General features: G+C 47.9%; 1 protein-coding gene across 1 annotated transcript in view; it reads right to left on the bottom strand.

Moving 5' to 3' along the window:
- Positions 1–1,556: 1,556 nt before the first annotated feature.
- Positions 1,557–19,212, bottom strand: part of SLC6A4 (solute carrier family 6 member 4) — a 33,149-nt gene continuing 15,493 nt past the window's right edge. Inside the window, exons 4-14 of the mRNA XM_080826524.1 lie at positions 18,962–19,181; positions 17,972–18,110; positions 17,310–17,444; positions 16,880–16,983; positions 15,483–15,610; positions 14,380–14,492; positions 13,620–13,751; positions 12,499–12,598; positions 10,494–10,594; positions 6,413–6,580; positions 1,557–3,968 (exon numbers count right to left, since the gene is read on the bottom strand). Coding sequence (XP_080682650.1) covers positions 3,894–3,968; positions 6,413–6,580; positions 10,494–10,594; positions 12,499–12,598; positions 13,620–13,751; positions 14,380–14,492; positions 15,483–15,610; positions 16,880–16,983; positions 17,310–17,444; positions 17,972–18,110; positions 18,962–19,181 — 1,415 coding nt within the window. The 3' untranslated portion in view covers positions 1,557–3,893. The remainder of the gene's footprint in view (positions 3,969–6,412; positions 6,581–10,493; positions 10,595–12,498; positions 12,599–13,619; positions 13,752–14,379; positions 14,493–15,482; positions 15,611–16,879; positions 16,984–17,309; positions 17,445–17,971; positions 18,111–18,961; positions 19,182–19,212) is intronic.

Genomic DNA, 19,212 nt, shown 5'->3' with positions numbered 1-19,212 from the left:
CTCTACCGCTCCTGGAGGAGGAAGGTGAGTCTCCCTGGATCTGCCACTTGTGGGGTCCCTGCTCAAAAAGTAGTGGTCCAACTGTGTCCCAGATCACAGTTTAAGGTAACCCTGAGCTGAAAGCCCACTACTTAGGTCCATCTCTGCATCCGGTTTCCCTGCTCCAATACCTGAGAGCTCCGCTGCACTCAGACACCCCCGGTCTGTCTGTGACCCTGAGGGACTGATACCGCACTGTCCCCGTGAGGGTTCCATCCCTCCTTAGCCTCTGGAGTGACGTCTCTCAGTATAGCAGACTTCTAAAAGTTCCAATTTTGTGCCCTGCTGCTCTATGGTTGCTGGGAGCTGGCCCCTCCCCTCCACAGTCTATCATCCCGTATATCACCCCTGACTCACTTCTCTGCATGTCCTACTTTCCAGAAAGTGGTCGCTTTTCTGTTTCTAGAATCGCTGCTCTTCTCTTCAATCTCCTGTTGAGTTTGTAGGTGTTCAGAATGGTTTGGTAACTAGCTGAACTCCTGGGACCCAATGATATTTATGTCTCATAGTCCTCCACCATCTTGCTCCATCCCCTTCCATGTTGACTTTAAAGTATATAACTCTTCCCATTGAGCGTAGGACTATTTTGCTTTTATTACATTACTTAATTACTTATGGGATGACAGGTTGTAACATAGTCTCTCTGGGGAACCTACTGCTTTTCCCCACTAGCCCCCGAACCAAGAAAAAAAGGAATGGAGAAAGGGATGGTGAAAAATGTTCTCTGATTGCTGCCGTATGAATGACCACCATCATTCTGAACAATTCTGGTATTTTATGCACCAGTTGTTGATTTATGAGTAGACATATGCTAAGAAGGGAACCAGCCTTGGATTGTCCAATTCTGTAACTAAGCACTAAGATATGGGGTAAGAACACCACAGTTAAGCCATTGCATTCCATAGTTTTAAACCTCGCTTTGACTGTGAAACCCAAATCAATTATACAATAGGTATAACATATCAGGTCACTCCTTCCTACTTATCAGAGAGAAGTATCCTTACTTCTAGAAGAGTAATCTCCCTTTTCAGGCTTGGGGATGGCATGGATAGGTTAAATGGAAATTCATATTTAAGCTTAAATTTTGAGATTAACCAAATTAACAAGTTTAGTAAAAAGAGGATGGTGAGGGGTTGACTCATCTCACCAAAAACCTTTTTTTTTTTTTTTGCCTTATTGTTAGATTTTATTATTTGATATGATTTTCACAAGTTGATTTTGGAGCTATTGTGTTGACTTTGTGCTTGTCAAATGGGGCAGCCAGGGCAATGAATTTAGGCTACCAATCATATGCATTCTAAACAACAAATGGAATAAATTTTAAATAGATTGTAAGTTTTCTGGAAGGGAGATGAATTCTTTGGCTTCATTGCTTATCAATATAGGAAACAACCTTAATCAGTTGAATTCCCCTGGCTGCCTTCCATGCCTTTATCTTCTGTATTGCCTCTTTCCTGGGTGTTGCTTACTAATAAAATCACAGAAAAGAAAATTAACTTCAGTAGTGAAATAACTTTACAATTCAATTCCATTTTATTTTTTACTTTTATGTAAATACTACATTAGATGTAAAAGGTCTTTAAAAGATTGTTTTAAGTCCATCTACCTGCTTCTAAGTTCTCCTTTAAAAAAAAAATCCATAGTAGTACTGATAAATAGGGATCAAGTAAATGAAAAAAGATTGTTTTAAGTCCATCTACCTACTTCTAAGTTTTCCTTTTAAAAAAAAAAATCCATAGTAGTTCTGATAAATAGGGATCAAGTAAATGAAAGTAAATGAAGTAAAGTAAGTAAATGAAAACTGTGCAGAACAGAGATTTCGTTATTTTTTTAAGTCCAGTGAAGTCTGAAAACTTTTCCAAACACCTATATAATTCCTTCAACACCTGGCTTGGCAGAACTCTAATTCTGTTTGAAAAAGTGCTTTTTTAAAAATTATGTCTCTGGAAAATGCATAAGTGTGGGGGGGACAGAAAGAATCCATATCTGAATATCTTCATAAAGTAGTTCTTTCAATTTGCAAAGGTAGTTACCACTGACTTACGCTGCCCCTTAAACAACCCCTCTCCTTTCAGCACGCTAGAAAGCGAAGAGAATGGAAATAAGGAGCATGAAGGAACGAAAGAGTGAAGATAATGAAGGTAGGTCAGTGAGGTACTTTTTAATCCCTCTACTCTTTTCCTCTAATATTTTGGGAAACTTCTCAGCAGCTCACTTCTATAAGGAAAATATCCTGCTGGGAGAAGCAAAGAATCAGAAATAGAAGGATATAGGGAGAATACAAGAAGATGGCTGGGGCAGAGATTGTTGGGGAAAGAAGCCAAGAGAGGAAGATCTATAATTGGATAAAACCAAGTCTCTGCTAGATGGGTCTTCTTTCTATAAGGCTGTTAGAATTAAATGCTATATATATAGAGGACTGAAATGATGTGCAGCAAGATGATTGAGTCCTTTTATCATTAGGTTTATTCCCTTTAAGATTTTGGTGAGGAAATCTTACATTACAAGGTAAATTTACTTCTTTACTTATGAATCTGAAAGCCATAAGCCACCCGGGGTCAAATTTACCTGATCCGTATTCAAGGCTTTATGTGGAATGCAAGGTTATTCATTTAACTGACCCTTTTCCAATTAGCCTTACTTAGTTTAGCCTCAATCTTGAATATTATCTGGAGGGCTCACAATCCTGGTAGTCAACCAGGAAGGGTTGGGGGAATTCCATTTAAGGCTAATCCAGAGTCTCCAATTACTTCTGGATTGAGGGCAACCTTGGTTAAGGTCAGGGTACCAGACCTTTATACCCTGTAAGCAAGAATTGGATTTAATCCTCTCTTCACAAATCAAAGTAACCTGAGCAGTCAAACCAGGTCATCTGAAACAGCTTAAATGAGATGGTCACCTGAACACCGAAGGAGCATTTGTCAGTATCCACCTTCAAAGCGGTTTACGGCCAAGCCACAGTCACTAATGAAATGGGCCGGATTTGCCTGTGGGACATTATCCTGAATGTTTAGCTGGTGGAGACAGGAAGATGGCAATGAAGTGCAGCAAACGCTGAACACGGGCCCATAAAGGAAGGTGGGCGCTGAAGTGTGTCACTGGAAAAGGCAGAGGTGGCAATGATACCCTTATAATAACATACACACACATTTGAGTAGGTGGAATTGTTAATGTAAGAAAAATCAGAGGAAATTCATATAGTTTGTAATGGGCCCAAAGTATTAGAATAGAGAGAAGGATACACTGAGACAACAGTATACACAAACACACGTGCTCACATGAATACATTATTTTTCCATTTAGTTTCTACATCTTCCTCTCCTGACTCCACAAAGGCACACGGGTTACAGGGTTCTAGAAGATTCCAGCTATAGAATTCTATGCTACTCAGAAAATATATGGCTAGCAAAACAGCATCCCTGTTTTCTCCTACGTGATTTATGCACTCATCAACAGTGAAACCTTTAGAAGCAAGTGGATGTCGGATACCAATGATCATAACAAGAAATGATGCAGGAGACTTATACAAACTTGATTCTAAACCTAATCCTAACTGATTAGATGGTGGCTCTCATCACCTCCATACACACCCTCACACATCCAAAATAGTCCAGTTTAGCTGGTCATAGAGCTAACATGGTGATATGTCCAGGAGATTTCCCAGAAACAAGTACTTGGAGGCCATAAGAGTCTGGGCACCATAGTCTTTTGGGACAGTCTCTCCATGAAGAAGCCCCGTTCATTGTCAGGTGTAGCTGGAAACTTGTTCACTGAGAGGGGAGAAGGCGAGGCATGACTTGTCAGAACCAGAGGAAGAGGTTGTTGGGAAGCCATTTTCCTCTCACTGAAGCATGTTATATGGCATTCAAGTGGATGTCCCCATAGGGAATTTCTGTAGCTGTTTCTGGAGTGATACCTTTAATAATACGCTGTTGGGAAGAAAACACAATGTTAAAAACATTCATTAAAACTTAACAGTATTGCAAAAATATTTCAACATTAATATGAAAACATTTAAATAGCGTTTTAATGGCATTTACTAGTAAGTGGGAATAGTCTCACTGACTTTCCTTAAGAAATGCATTCCCAATTTATTTGTTCCCAACTATAGATAAAAATGATACATTCAGGGAGCCTCTGGCTGGCTCAGTTGGAAGCTGTGACTCTTGATCTCAGGGGCAGGAGTTTGAGCCCCATGTTGGGTGTAGAGATCACTTAAATAAATAAATACAACTTTAAAAATGACATATTCAGGAACTATAAGCATCTGTGAACTAATTACAAAAATCATTGTAATATTAATGGGAGAAAATGATGAACTTTCAGTAGAACCTCCACTGGGGTATAACATGCTTTCAAGGACCTGGGAAAGCAAATCTTTTTCTCTGGACCAAGTAGGCTTCCTGTGGCCACACACAGCTCAGGGAGCAGAGAGAATGCTGGACTCTGTCCACCCCCTGCCCCCTGCACTCCTGCCCCAGCCAGGCTCCTTGCGCCCTGCACACACACCAGACGCATGATGTGGATGCGGCCACTGCAATGGCTAGGATGTCCCTGATCCCATGAATCTGCCTGTGAAGAAGTACTTGTTAGTTCATACAAAGGTACAAATTATCACAAAATTTAAAAAGATGTGATGATTTAAATCATCACTCCTAAAGCAAACTCACGTTGACATAGGACTCATTACAGGGAAGACTTTGTAGGAATTTTTAGTTTGGAAACAGCTGAGATACACAGAAGCTTTAAGACGATCTGAAATACACTTGGGCTTGGGTATGAAATATACAGCCCACCATGTAAAACTTAGCATCAGGGTGACATGAAGAAGGGAAAACAGCAGCAATTCAGAGGCTCAGATAAATCTTTATGAAGCTGCTTAGTAAAATTTTTGATGGCTGAGAGTATGTACAGGAAGTGGGCAAAATTGGATCTGGAAGCATTTTTGATTTATGGATTGTAGGTGAAGCTCTGCTACTCATCCTTTATATTTTGCATTGAAAATGAAAGTCTTTTTCTTTCTTTTTTTTTTTTTTTGAGTATAGTTCCTACACAATTTTACATTAGTTTCAGTCCTTCAATCTTTTTTTTAAAATTTTATTTATTTATTTGACAGAGATCACAAGTAGGCAGAGAGGCAGGCAGAGAGAGAGGAGGAAGCAGGCTCCCTGTTGAGCAGGGAGCCCGATGCGGGGCTCGATCCCAGGACCCTGAGACCATGACCTGAGCCGAAAGCAGAGGCTTTAACCCACTGAGCCACCCAGGTTCCCAGTCCTTCAATCTTTTATTCCCTGATTCTGGGAGTTTGTTCTTCTTTGCGGAGCAGGGCCTATGAAATTCAAATAGTTCCATCTGCATAGTAACGACATTAACAAAACTGTATATTTTGTGTTCCTAATCAAGTTCACATTCAAGAACTGAAGTCTCACGCCAGAAATCCCCTTAAAAAGAAATTGCTGCAACCCTCATCAGCTACCTGGACGTGTCAGCTCATTGAAAACATCATTTCACAAACCATCCCTCCCTATAGATGAGTACGTAAGCTGTAACTGATTAAGCTGAATTAAGTCTTGCTAATTGGGAACTGGACGCAGATCATTCTAACTAGTCTCGAGGGGAGCTATGTTATACAGGAAGAGCAGAGGGCACTGAGATGTATGGTGGAATGGTATAATGAGCAACGAAAGTAGAACTTTTGGCTTTTGTGTCCTAGTCCGCAGCCACCCATGCCCTTCTGGCTGCTGATCTCCCAAAATGCCAGGCCCACTTTTGTTTTCCCTGTTTTGGTAGCATTCTCGTTGCCACACTACCATTGCTCTCAAAATTTGCCAGGCCATGGCCTTTTGCAAGGTGACAATCTAAGAAACAGATCACCCCTGACTATGACCTCTGGATTTTAATCAATGGAACCAAGGGACTGCAGTAAAGGATGATTTAAAGGAACAGATTCAACAGTTCTGGGTCTGAGTGTATATTTCAAGCAACACCAGGGTCCAAGGCCCTTGGGGAAGAATGAGGTTGTGATAAAACAGGAAACATAAAAAGTGTGTATTGCTTCAGATGTGACAGATCTGCTGTCCATGCCCGAAGGCAAGCAGAAGGCAAAGCGGTCATTCTGAGAAGTTTAGAACGCTAGACACAGCTCAAGCTGTGGTGCATGCAAGTAACCAGCTCTCTCATCACTGCATCTAAGGCGCTCCCAGGAGAGGCAGCCGTTACAGGTCACCCACTGGTGTAGACTTACAAATACAGAAGATTGAGAGCCAACTGGTGAGCTTCACATGGGGGACTCATCTCCTCTGAACAGGGCACAACCAGAGAATCCTTTTCTCCCAAAACAATTACTAGTCGGAACACGCACACGAGCACCTACCTCTTTAAATGTCCCTGGAGTGACGATCAGCCGGTACGCTATGTATGTGGGGATGCAGACGAAAGACGAGGTCCCTATGCAGTAACCCAGGATGATACTCCACTGAGGGTAGTTATACTGGAAAAGTCGGAGCTGGGGTGGGCTCATCAAAAAACTGCAGATGATGAACTGGAACCGGAATGCCAAGAAACATTACAAATCGTAACGACATCCTTGCAGGTAGGGGCGGTTCTGATACCACGGACCCCAGATGCTAAAGCTGGGATCCTCTCAGGAAATTCCCCAAATGTGATAAGATCCTCGACTGAATCCTGACGCATAGAATCTACTCATTGCTGCGCCCGAGCTGCAACCAGGAAACAGTCAGGTGCTTGTATTGATTCTCCTCTCCACCCCCATCTCGACCCTTCGAGCGAGGATGCCAAGGCCTCAGAACGTTGTTTCTGAGGAGTTAAAGCAATCCCTTCGGGGCAAAGGGGAAAACACCAGCAACTGTGAAAAGTGGTTTGGGCCCCGTCTTGCCAGACAGTGGAAGAATGATCTAGATGGCCTCTCCACAGCATCTGCCAGTCCCAGGGCCCCACAGTTCTCTAGGTTCTGTTTTCACTTCCTCCTGCATTTCCCAGCTGTCAGATGGAAGTTACCTGTGTCCGGGAGAGATACTAAGGTTCTCAAGACCTGGAGAGGCCTTGGGCTCCTGTGTATGTGTGTCCCCTCTTTTCTTGAGGTCTCTGCTTTCTGCATTGAGAGCCTTAGCCTGGGGTTTCTACAGGCATGGCCCTGCCACGACGTGTCTCAGCCACGCGTGACCGCCCGCCCCGGCCCTCATCATGACCAGAATCGTGGAAGGAAAAAGAAAATTCGAGTGAAAATGTCTCCCCCACCCCCCCCCAAAAAACACCACGGTGTGTTCCCAACACTCAGTTTATAGGTTTTCTTACTTCAGTTTGGTTTCCAGAGGGAGAGCGTAAACACCAGTTTCTGCCTAGTAACCACAGGGCCGAAATCGTCACTGCTCTTGATTTAATTTTATTACTCCGTAGTCATAATGAAAGCAGTGATGTAAACTATTTGTATGGTTCGACAACTATTTATATCTTTCCTTCTTTGTCTGCAGGTAGTAAAATGGGAAGTTGTTAAACACACATCCATCTTCCCAACAGTGTTATCCTAAGTCTGGGAGAAAGCTCTCCCGACGCAGACCCTTCTCGGGACTCACTCTCCTCACCCCTGGACCCAGCTACTCAGGGAGCTAGTTCTGGAACATGGCAAGGCTGCACGGACGCCGTGAGGAGCCTCCCTTCTATAACTCCTCTCATCTTCACGTCAGGTATGTGAAATCCAGCCCAGTTCAGAAAGGCCTCAGGCTCCTGTGGTAGCCAGTGTGTGCTACTCCGGACACACCCCATGCAGGGACGGCCCTGCCTCTCCCTGCTCATATATACTTTCTTTTTTCTGAAACTTGGCTTCAGTGAAAAAGAATAGTTTTAGTAAGCTACTCCTTGTTCACTGAAGGCAGCCTTAAAAAGCACAGAGCCAGGGATCTGGTACAGAGACCCAGAAGTGGAAGATTTGCCTCCCCTTCGCTGGGCCCTGGAGCACTCGCCTTTAGAGGAAGCGAGTAAAAGCAAACACCGCAGGGATGGAATGGGGGGGCGGGGGTGGTGACGGGCCTCAGCCAAGTCTGTGCGTGAGTTCTGCTGGGCATGGGAGCTCACTGACTGCACACCACGCATTTGCCCAGGCTGCAAGACAGCCAGAGGCTCACAAAGATGAAACTACTATAAAGCCTGGGGCCAGGACGAGGGGGGAGCCTGTGAGGCACTCACCTTGGGCACAAGAGTTAAGTCGATTTTAGTCATCAAGGGGGAATACTTTAGTGAAATATTTTTAAAAAGACAAGATCTGACAGGGCCAGATTAGGGTAAGGTGAGCGAATGAGACACGCAAGTCCAGGTCAGGCCTCGTGTTTATTTAAAATGTTGAAATCTGCTGACTGGGGACTTTCCTGCATTAATTTTGGTTTTTAAAAAGTCTTGTATTAAAATGTAGTAGTTTTGAGTAGTTTTGGCACAACCCCTCCCCGCCTTCAATTTGACACCTGTGGCAGAATGCCTTACTTGCCTCTCCCGAATCCCAGCCCTGGACATCCTTTCCTTACTGGGTGGGGGATACAGAAGTAGAGAGACAAACAGACAGAGCTTCTTCCCTCAGGGAACTCAAAGGAACTCTCCTCTTCCTTTGAAAGCCAGATGAAAGGATCTAAGTAGATTATCAATAAGCACAGGTAATCACATAAATTACTAATTCATCTATGTGAGAACTGTGTCTAGTGATGGCAGGCTAGGCGGTTCATGCCAACCGTCTCACGGAAAACAACTAATGTCCTGGATTTAAAGAAAGACATGTTTTTAAAACAGATGAACATAGGGGAAGGGGAAAAAGAGAGAGCAAGGGAAAGCAAACCATAAAAGACTCCTAAGGATAGAGAACAAACAGGGTGGGTGGAGGGAAGGAGGTGGGAGGTGGGCGGGCTGGGTGACGGGGATTAAGGGAGGGAGCTTGTGGCGATGAGTACGGGGTGTTACAGGCAAGTGATGAATCACTAACTTCTACTCTACTAAACATTACACGGTTAACTAACTCAAATTTTAAAATTTTAAAGAAAAATATACACGTATTTTTAGTTTACCAGTGAGCTGATAAAGTAATAAGAACTACCAGGCCAAGTCTAGGGGAACACTAGAGCCACCAGAGCACTCCCCAGAGCCACCGGGCACTGAGAACTATCTGCTGCCCAGGGCAATGGTTGGCTTTGGTTTTGGAAACCTGCGGGGGCGAGGGGAATGGAAGTCAAGCAGGGCTTCTGGGGTACAGACAGACTCACGCAGCATCACAGAGGCAAGAGGGAACTTACTGCTCATCTTACACGTTCATGTCCAGATTACGGGCACAAAAAGTACCAAAAAAAGGGCCGCCCAGAGAAAGTCAGAACACACGAAGGGATTTTCCCTTGTTGTTTTAAACAAGATGGGGAAGGAACAACGACCTCGATGTCAAAGCCAGAGATGTCCCTAAGACAAAATGTTTGGCCCAGACATTCCTAACAAGTTAGAGCCGGATGGAAGGACCAGTCCAACAAGCTTTCTGGCTCTACAAGATTAAAAAAATTCCCTCCAAGATAAAATTACAGTTAAATGAAAGAACTGGAGAGTGATCCCTGCTGACCGGCACGGAGCCACTTTACGCAGGGCTGCCTCGGAGCACAGCTGGGATGTGAGCAGGGAGCTTCACCATCTTGGGGCAAGTGTCTCCTTCGGAGGGACACCGGGAGGTAAGCAGGGCTGCCTGCTGTCAGGGGGGGTGAGGACTGAACACAAAGAGGCAATGCTTGGAACTGAATGTTCTCACCCAGGTCCCTGGGCATTAGATGGATTCTACTTTTGACTCAGGTCCACGCTTGAGGACTTTCGTGTGGGGCATCTTGAAGAAAATGAATACGAAATTACAAAGACCCCTCCTCCCAGGGCCTTCAAGAGCAGCTGAGGAAATCCTTCCCAGGTCTTGAAGAGCTCTTACGTGTCACATGTGACCTGGGACCCTTCAGGCTTCAATGTCCTTAACTGTAAAATGGCGTATGAGGACTACGCTCCTTCGTGGAACAGTGGTAAGGATTCACAGAGCAACGGGTCTAAGTTTAGCACAAAGTCTGGTCTGGCACGTCATGTTCAATAAATGTTATTTATCATTCTCACTGAGCAGGGTTGTGATGGGCACATGCCGCAGGGACCCAAGCCCCGACTACCCTTCCATGGTGCTGGAAGTCAGAAAGCGGGGAAGCCTGGGGGACACAGTGACTGGGAGGGACACCGAAGGGGCTTCTCAAGGGCTGGTCATGTTTTTGTTTCTTAGCATGGTTCCTGCTGCGAAAGCATGCTTGATTTATAAAGTTGCAAAGAGAGGTACACTTAAGATTTACACACTCTTCTGTATCTATGTTACACTTCAGTACAATTTACTCTACGTAACAGTTGGGATGAACCTTTCTTCGGGGCCAGAGGAGAGGGAAATGGCCACTCACCAGGAGAAAGAGAGGGCTGATGGCTACCCAGCAGATCCTCCAAAACCACCCAGGGCTGAAGCCGAGCATTTCCTTCACGTCACTGCAGAACTGAGTGATGCCTAAAGTCACCCGCAAGAGAAAGAGAGATTGGTGAGGGAGGACATGGACCCCCTCAGAGACAGTGAGCAGCTCCGGAGTTTGTCATGGCGGGGGCTCAGGGGCACCAATCTGGTCTGAAAGTGGGACAGGGGACTTGTCACAAAACTGCATTTGATGGCCAGCAACGTTCTCTCTACATGGAGTGGGTGGCACAGGTGGACATTTGGGGAGCAACCCAAAGCCCCCTCTCGGTGCCCACACTGCGCTTGACTTCTGAGATCTCAGCACACATCTGATTTTACTGTTACTGTAGAAAAGAAAGTTACACTTTATCTAGGAATTGTGACCCCACTTGACAGAAACGGACTTGGACCGTACATTGGAAACATTCAAGAGGAAATTTTAACTGCAGATTGCCCGCTCACATGCCAGATCAAGATCAAGGTTCTTCTATAAAAAATATGTGAATGTGAGAACTGAGAGCTCCGACTGGTGAGAAACTGGAAACGGGAAGGCGGGGCGCCCTGCGGTCCATTCCCCGAGAGCCTCAGCAACAGCAAGGTCCACAACCACGCCTGTACCCTGAACTCTGCCCTCAGGATCACTGGCTCATTCATAGAACACGGGACTGGGTGGGATTCTTTTTAAAACACTGGGCTCATGTGCAACTCAAAATACGGGGCCTCCCCTTCTTCATGTTATGTGTAATGACAAACAGGCTAAGGCTGTTCTATTACCATAGAAACTAGGGAAATCAATACATTTTCAGAATGAAATAATCACTTCTTGATTTTAAAGATGAAGAGAGGTATCTCTGAACCTGGTTTCTCTCTCTCTTTTCTCTCTTCAAAGATTTTTTGGAGTAATCTGTACATTCAATGTGGGAGTCGATCTTAGATCAAACCCCAATTTTGATTTCTCTCTCTTTCTTTCTTCAAATATTTTATTTATTTTGAGTAATCTCTACATTCAATGTGGGACTCAAACCCTGAGATCAAGAGTCACACGCTCAGAGCACCTGGGTGGCTGAGTCAGTTAAGCATCTGACTTCGGCTCAGGTCATAGTCCTGGGTACTGGGATCCAGTCCTACATTGGACTTCTTTGCTTATCAGGGAGTCTGCTTCTCTCTCTCCCTCTGCCTGCAGCTCCCCCTGCTTGTGCTCTCTCTCTCTCTCTGTTAAATAATAAATAAACTCTTAAAAACACACACACACACACACACACACACACACACACAAAACCCAGTCCCGTGTTCTATGAATGAGCCAGCCAGGAGCCCCTGAACCTGGTTCTCTTCATGTCAATTGCCCAGGTCATCCCATCCCCACCCACGGATTCTTGGGAGCCCTGCTGATGGACCCATGTCAGCTTCCTCTGCTGCTGCAAGTTTCACCCCTATCAGATTGTATCCCGGCATCCCAGGGGCTGAACTGGGGATTTTACCAAAGCAGATAATCCACACAGGAACATTCTTGTGTCTTCCCTGGGAGAGGATCTCCCAGACTCTATCCTGGGGCTTTGCGGGGAGCTCTGTAGAATACCGGTATATTGTACCCTCTCCAAATGCATTCCCCGTGCACTGGTTCTTTGTTGTCTGTGCCACTCTCAGACCCCGCAGCATGTCCAGCATCCTCCACGGGTGAGCTCTATGGAACTGGTCAGCCCTCGCCCGCTGGGTGACCATTTAAACTCAGAAGGAGACCGTGTCCTCCCACGAGCCAGGGGAATCTGTGGCACGGAGTGTGGAGGACATGGTGACCTGCTTCTGAAGAAGCCATTCTGCGGGCGTGGTTTTCCAGACCCCCGGGGAGGTGACGTCTGGTACCCTGCCCCGGCTTTCTTGGATGAAATCAGCCCTTCTCTATTGTGGGGGCTACAGGCTGGTGTAGAAAGGCTCACGCCTGGCGGAGGGAAGCATATTACCATAAAACCAGTACACAGCCACGGCCTCGATGAGGGCAACAGTGAGCACCGCGGGGCCCGTGGCGTACTCCTCCAGCAGCTTCACCACGTAGGCCCCTCCCTGGAAAGGAGATGGCAAACCAGTTAAGGGCCCTCGGACGCACTGCCTCCTCTTCATGGGGAAGGCCGAAAGCCGCTTCTTAACTTTGGATCAGTCCCACCTTGGACCTAATATAAATTTCCCAGAGCCTGCCTCTGAGACCAGCCCTCGCAGCGTGGGCCAGACTGCACGGCACCAGACGTCCCTTCCTGTCTCCTTGCTTCCTCTCCCACTGAGCTTTAAGAGACAAACTCAGAAGAGACCCTGGATCTGTTTTCAACTTCCTTCCACTTATGTAGCACTTACTGTATACTCTGCCCTAAAGAATCCCAGTCCCTAAAGACTGGACCTGGGCCAGTTCGCAATACCAGACATGCTGAGCACGTTAGTCCTGTTTCACCTTCTGTCTTAACTTGCCAATCCCTTGGGTCCTCCTCAGGGCGCCCCCTCACACCCCACCCAACCCTGCTGGGGTCATAGCTTGAAGATGCAGGTCTTCAAAATCTGCCTTGAGTCAGGAGGACATAAGCCAGGGATGCCTGTGGGTGTGATCTTATTCCATTTTAACTGTATTTGCCTCCGCTTCAAAAAAAAAAAAAAAAAATCATGGGAGCGGGTCTGACTTCTTCACCATTGCACATTCTCTGGAGGAGACAAAATGAGATTACAAACAGGAGATGCCAGCCTCCAGATATTCTGGATATCGGGACATCAGGGCAGTAATCCCACGAAAGCAGCCCTGAAGACTGGAAAAGCAAATCTCAGTTCTTCTCCAGACACCCTGCCAAGCCTGAAATCCAGCTGGGTCGATTGCAAGACGGAAAGCCCTCCAACTACCAAGCACAGAACAGATTCTACACACAAACACTGCCGGAAACAACTTTCCTCCTGATCCCTGGTGACATTTTCAGAGCGGCGTCAAGCCCTCTTACTTGGGCCCCAAAGCCAGGGCGCCACGGAGGATGGAAGCAAAGGGATAGGTTCTTGCGGGGCTCTGCTGCCCACACAGAAGCTGCTCAAAGCTGGGGGTTGCGGTACTCACGAAAGTCAGGGTGGCCAGGGAGCCAAAGAAGCACGTAATGACGACACCAAGCACAAACCACTCCCGGCGCTTGGCCCAGATGTGCGGAAACTCGTCGAGCACAGCTGTGATCACCCCCTCCAAGCCTGCAAACTGAGAGGGACACGCCAGCTGTCACGGGGGAGGCTCGAGGCAAGTGTGTTACCTTCGAGGACAGCAAACGGGAGGGCAGGTGGCTGGTCATGATGGGTTCCCCCCAGACCCTGGCCCTTGCTGGCAACGTATCACCCCATTTTACACAGTCATTTAGAAGCCCCCCGCCCCGAGCACATCAAGGAAAGAAACAGAGCGCCCGGACAGGACTTCTTTATGTGAGGCCTCCCGGGGAGACTGCCGCTTCGCCAGAAAGACCAACTCAAAGCTGAGAGTCTTCCCACGCTACTAAGTGCCAGGTGCTGAGTCAAATGTGGGGCAGCAGGGCACTGAGACCCAGGAGGGACCTTTAGGGTCCCTCTGGTGCAGGGACAGCACCCAGTAATAGCAGTTCACATACCTGAGCCCTGGCCTGTGCAGACTCCTTACCCTCCTTAGCCCCTTAATGACTCTCTCAGGTCCTAGAGGGCCACGAGCACCCGAAGGGAGACCTGAACCAGGGGCTGAGGGAGCACCGGGAGGGAGCAGCCAACACCGCCTGGGGCGGCCAGGATGGGAAGGATACATGTGCCTTCCTCTCCAAACCCCTCGTCTCCAGAAAGCCAGGCTTCCCTCCCCATTCACTCACGGTGCTGTCCAGGCCCAGCGTGATTAACATCAGGAAGAAGATGATGGCAAAGAACGTGGATGCTGGCATGTTGGCTATGGCCTCTGCATACGTGATGAAGAGGAGGCTGGGGCCTGAGACAGAGGGGAGAGAGGAGGAGGTGGTCACCGACACCTGCCCTGCGAAGACGTCTCAGGGAAACACAGCCACACCAACAATTACACTTCTGTCACGAGAACTTACATGTGAAATAGGCTTTAACATATACCGAACACTTCCTCACACTCCACACCATCCCACCTGCCCATCCCGACATCACGTGAGGGAAGGAACCGCAGCCATCTTGAAAAGTGTAAACCCTCAGTCAGTTGGCGGGGGGTGTGGATGGAAAGAAACCCAAGACCCTAACACTAGCAAAGCTGCACACGGGAATAAGAGTTTCCACCATATCACAATTCAGAGCTTTTTTTTCTGGGCCAGGACTGATATCCAGACCATTTAGTTCTCTCTGATGGCATTAGCTAGAAAACAGTAGGAAAGGTGAAACATTCCAGAAGAATCATAGAGGCCTTGGAATAAAGACCTCCCGCTATTTTTAAAGTCCCTTTTGATAGTGTGAGGGACATGTCCTCCACCTCTCACGAGCTGGATCGAAGTGCCTGAGTTTGGGGTACACGGATGATAACAGCTGTGCATCAGGTCAAAGACAGAAGTATGTTGGCAGGAAAGCCCTGGGATTCCATCCACAAGCTTCCATGGCCACTTTTTCAATATCTGTTACTCCTTTTCCACGAAAACCTCACAATACAGTATCATGACTACATCATCTATATTTTATTTTCCTCCAAGGGGAAATTCTAAGGATTAATAATCATTTGCTTATCAGACTTGGACTCATCGGCAGACCCAAACCCAATGCTTTTAAAAGCCCTCATCCAGTCATCCAGCTGCCCCATCCCCCCTCATGGCTGAGCACACAGAAGGCGGTAAGTTTCTCTAAAACTGTGGACAATGTTTAAAGGAACATTTAGAAATATCTCAAAAGTTAGATATCTGTAAGGACCCAAAGAGCAGCCAAGCCATTCAGTGAGAGCAAGGGACATAAAGAGAACACAAGTTCCCACCTGCATCTTTGGCCACCTCGGACACATCCTCGTTCCGCATCTCGGCCATATACCCGAGCACCGTGAAGATGACAAATCCGGAAACAAAGCTCGTCATGCAGTTCACCACGCTGGTCACCAGGGCGTCTCTGGAGCAGAGAACCCACCAGGACTGAGACACTTCTAAGGACAGAGTCTCAAGAGCACCTGACTCCAGCCAAGGCCTGCAGGGACCTGTCCTGGTGTCCCCTCTTGTCCGCCCCAGCCTGGCCTCTCACACTGGTTGGTAGCTCAAAGCACAGGCTGCCATTCGCACCATGCATGGCATGGGGCGAGCCGGGGCTGGTTATAGTGACATCCTGTGGTGAACTGGAACCACCCAGACCTCTTGACTTCAAACAAGTATTGCTCTGGGGACTCCTGGGTGGCTCAGTTGGTTAAGTGACCACCTTCAGCTCAGGTCGAGATCCTGGAGTCCCAGGATCAAGTCCCACCTGGTCAGGCTCCCTGCTCAGTGGGGAGCCTACTTCTCCTCTGCCCCTCCCCGCCTCATGCACCCTCTCTCTCAAATAAATAAGTAAAATCTTAAAAAAAAAAAAATTGCTTGGAAGCAGGGTCTGGATTCGAGGCAGGGCCATGAGAGGGCCTTGGCCTCACATTCATAAAGTCCCCAGATTTAGCCTTTTGACACTACGTACAAATGAGGTTATGAGCCTGCCCCAGGGATATCCTGACACTCTTTTAAAAGAAGACCTCGTCATCCAACTTCAGGCTGGTGTCCCATTGCAATGCCACATTGCTTAGGGCAGTTGTGGATTCCTTTGGAAGAGAAGGTGAACTCTGTAATCATCTTACGAACAGCACAATTAGATTGCTGGACACTGCCCTCCATGAGAGGGCACACAAAGTTAACTCTTAAGATGACGAGCAATAGTGAAATCGTAATTGGTACAAACACTCCCTATTTCGTCTAAATTTCTGAGATGAGACTTTGCCACAAAAATCATGGTGGCATTTTGCCTTGTTCAAAATAGCTCAATCGTTATACTTTTGTGAATATGTACATAAATAATCACATTACAATTCTTATTAAACACATTAATAAGTAAAATTGAAATATTTACTGTATGTTGCAATTTTTAAAAATCTGCTGTGGAATTTCTTAGTTAAAAAAATTTTGTGTGTGGGTGAGAAGCTCTCACAAAACAGAAGTGGCCTGGGACCCCTCTCAAACCCTGACTGGCCTGGGGAAGGCTATGGACCTGGTGGGTGCTCTGGCCATGGGGGAACTGGTCAGGAACCTGTGGGGTGCCTGGGCCCGGCCAAGCCTGAAGCCATTGTTTTGAGCACCATCTTCTGGGCCAGTGACAATGCTCACCCCACTTTCAAGCTTTGCCCGGGGAGCCCCAGATACTCACTGGTAACAGTTGTTGTTGAACTTGTTGTAGCTAGCGAAAGCCAACAGGACCCCAAAGCCAGGACCAAGAGAGAAGAAGATCTGAGCGGCAGCATCCACCCACACCTGGCAGCAGAGGTGAGGGTGAGGGCCAAGCCTGGGCCACACTCTGGCCTCCACCCCTGGCTCCACACAAAGCGGAAAGACCAGCTGTCAGAGCTCCTCCCAGGGGCGACCACATACCATGTGGAAACCAATGTGATTTCTCTTCCTCACATTTTAGCATAAGCCAATCCACTGCCCTTGACTGTACTTCTCATGCTTGTTCTTCTGATTTAAAACATTATTGCAGACTTGCCACTGAACCTACATTTCTGTTGTCCCTACTGGGGGGACTAGCTTCCCTTAGTAAAATGATAGGCAGGTGCCCCTCGTTTTCCCTGTTATCTTACCCCCGTCTCCAGCAGTTTCTGCCAGTTGGGTTTCAAGTAGAAGAGAACACCCCTCCAGGCTCCGGGGAGGGTGGCCCCCCTTACCAGCAGGACAGAAAGGATGATATAAGGGAAGGTGGCTGTCACCCATACCACCTGTGAGGGAAGGGGGCAGAAACATGGATTGTCAGCTCGTGGGTCTTGGTGGCTTTTATGCTTGAAAACCTCTAGGAAAGGAAATGGACCTCTTCTTTTCTGGAACTATAGGAGGCAGGGTGATGTGGCAGAAATATCAGCCTTTAGAATCCGACGGGGATCTGATTCCCAGCTTGCCAATACTCCCACCTCCAGACCCACTTCCCACCTGCAATATGGGAAAACACCCAGCAAAGGACAAGACGGTAGCCAGTGGATATAAAGCATGGATCATGGCCCATCATGGGCTTTCAACAACTTACTGCCACGATTATTCATTGTGACACCATAGGAGGGTTAAAGGAATTTTTTAAAAAAATCATACAATGGTTCCTGGGATTGGCCCATTTCTAGAATTCCTGAACAGATTTGGCGAAGAGAAATTGAGCATCGTGGATGGTGTTTGGTGTTAAAGGACAACAGTGTCCCTCTCTGTCTATGGCTGACCAGGCTCCCGAGGGCCCCTTGGCAGCCAGAGTCCTCCTCACCTTGCCAGACATTTTGACACCTTTCCAGATGCTGAAGTAGATAACAGCAAAGATGCCCATGATGCAGAGGGTGAGCTGCCAGCTGATGCCCCCCAGGTCCTGAAGTCCCTTAGACCGATGGATCTGCAGGACATGGCGCCTGGAGCCAGCGAGAAAGAAAGGCGCGTGAGATGGCCTGCGCAGTGAGCGGACCAGGCAGCATGCCAAGGGAAGGGACAGACATCACGTCGCAAGGACCCAGCAGTCACTGAGCCTCAGAGACTGGTGGCCCTGCCGGTCCTGGGGGACAGAGCAGCAGAACAGCACATCCAGCCCACAGGCCCTGGGAAGAGTACTCAGCACCACCCACCCCCCCACACACACCTGGGGGACGACTCTCAGGCCCCCCTTTCCTGGCTGGGGCAGCTTTTGGGTGTCTGGGTAGTGCGCCCCTTCCCACCCCAAAATCCCGCTCTCCTGGTTGGCAACTGCCGGAAAGGCCCGCATTGAAGAGTACGACGTACTCCAGGCATCTTCCTCCAAAGGGTAGGTCCCGCTTGTGAAGTGAACACATGAAACCAGAAACTCTTTGAATAGCTGCGGACTACTGCAGCAGGGGGAGGCTTTGATTCCTTGACAAGGCGCCAGGGCCAGAGCGGGGCCCCAGGAAGAAGGCTGGTTTTGACGCGGAGGAGTCATTTTGGAATGTGAACCAAGGGATCAGCCTGGGCACCTGGGGGCAGCCTGGCCTGCCTGGCACATTACAAAGGGCAGGGGAGGGACAGCGCAGAGGGCCAGATTAGGGAGCACTCAAGGTCGAGTCCCCCAGCTCCACATCAGCGTGGGGCCGGCCCTGCGGCTCCTTCACTTACATGTAGCCCTCTTGCCCTAAGGGCTTCATCCCCCCCCCATACCAGGAAAGAGGAGAGCCCCTCCCTCCCTCCACGGAAGCCCCACCCCCGGGGGTGTGGCCTGCCTCTACCAGACCACCCCTCACTTACATGCACTTACGTGTAAAATTCTTCAGCGGGGGACGTCGAGTGCAGCGTCCAGGTGACGTTGTTCCCCGAGAAATAGTTGGTGCAGTTGCCAGTGTTCCAGGAGTTGGTGCAGCTGGTCCAGGGCAGCTGGTCGGTGAAGGAGGAGATGAGGTAGTAGAGCGCCCAGGCCATGATGGTGTTGTAGTAGGAGGCGATGTAGAAGGCGATGATGCAGATGGCGTAGCCGATCCCTGGGAGGGGAGTTGGGGGGTGAGGGCACGT

Source organism: Martes martes (genome assembly GCF_963455335.1).
Source record: "Martes martes genome assembly, chromosome: 16".
NCBI classification, from domain to species: Eukaryota; Metazoa; Chordata; class Mammalia; order Carnivora; family Mustelidae; genus Martes; species Martes martes.
This window is presented reverse-complemented; position numbering and strand designations above follow the sequence as displayed.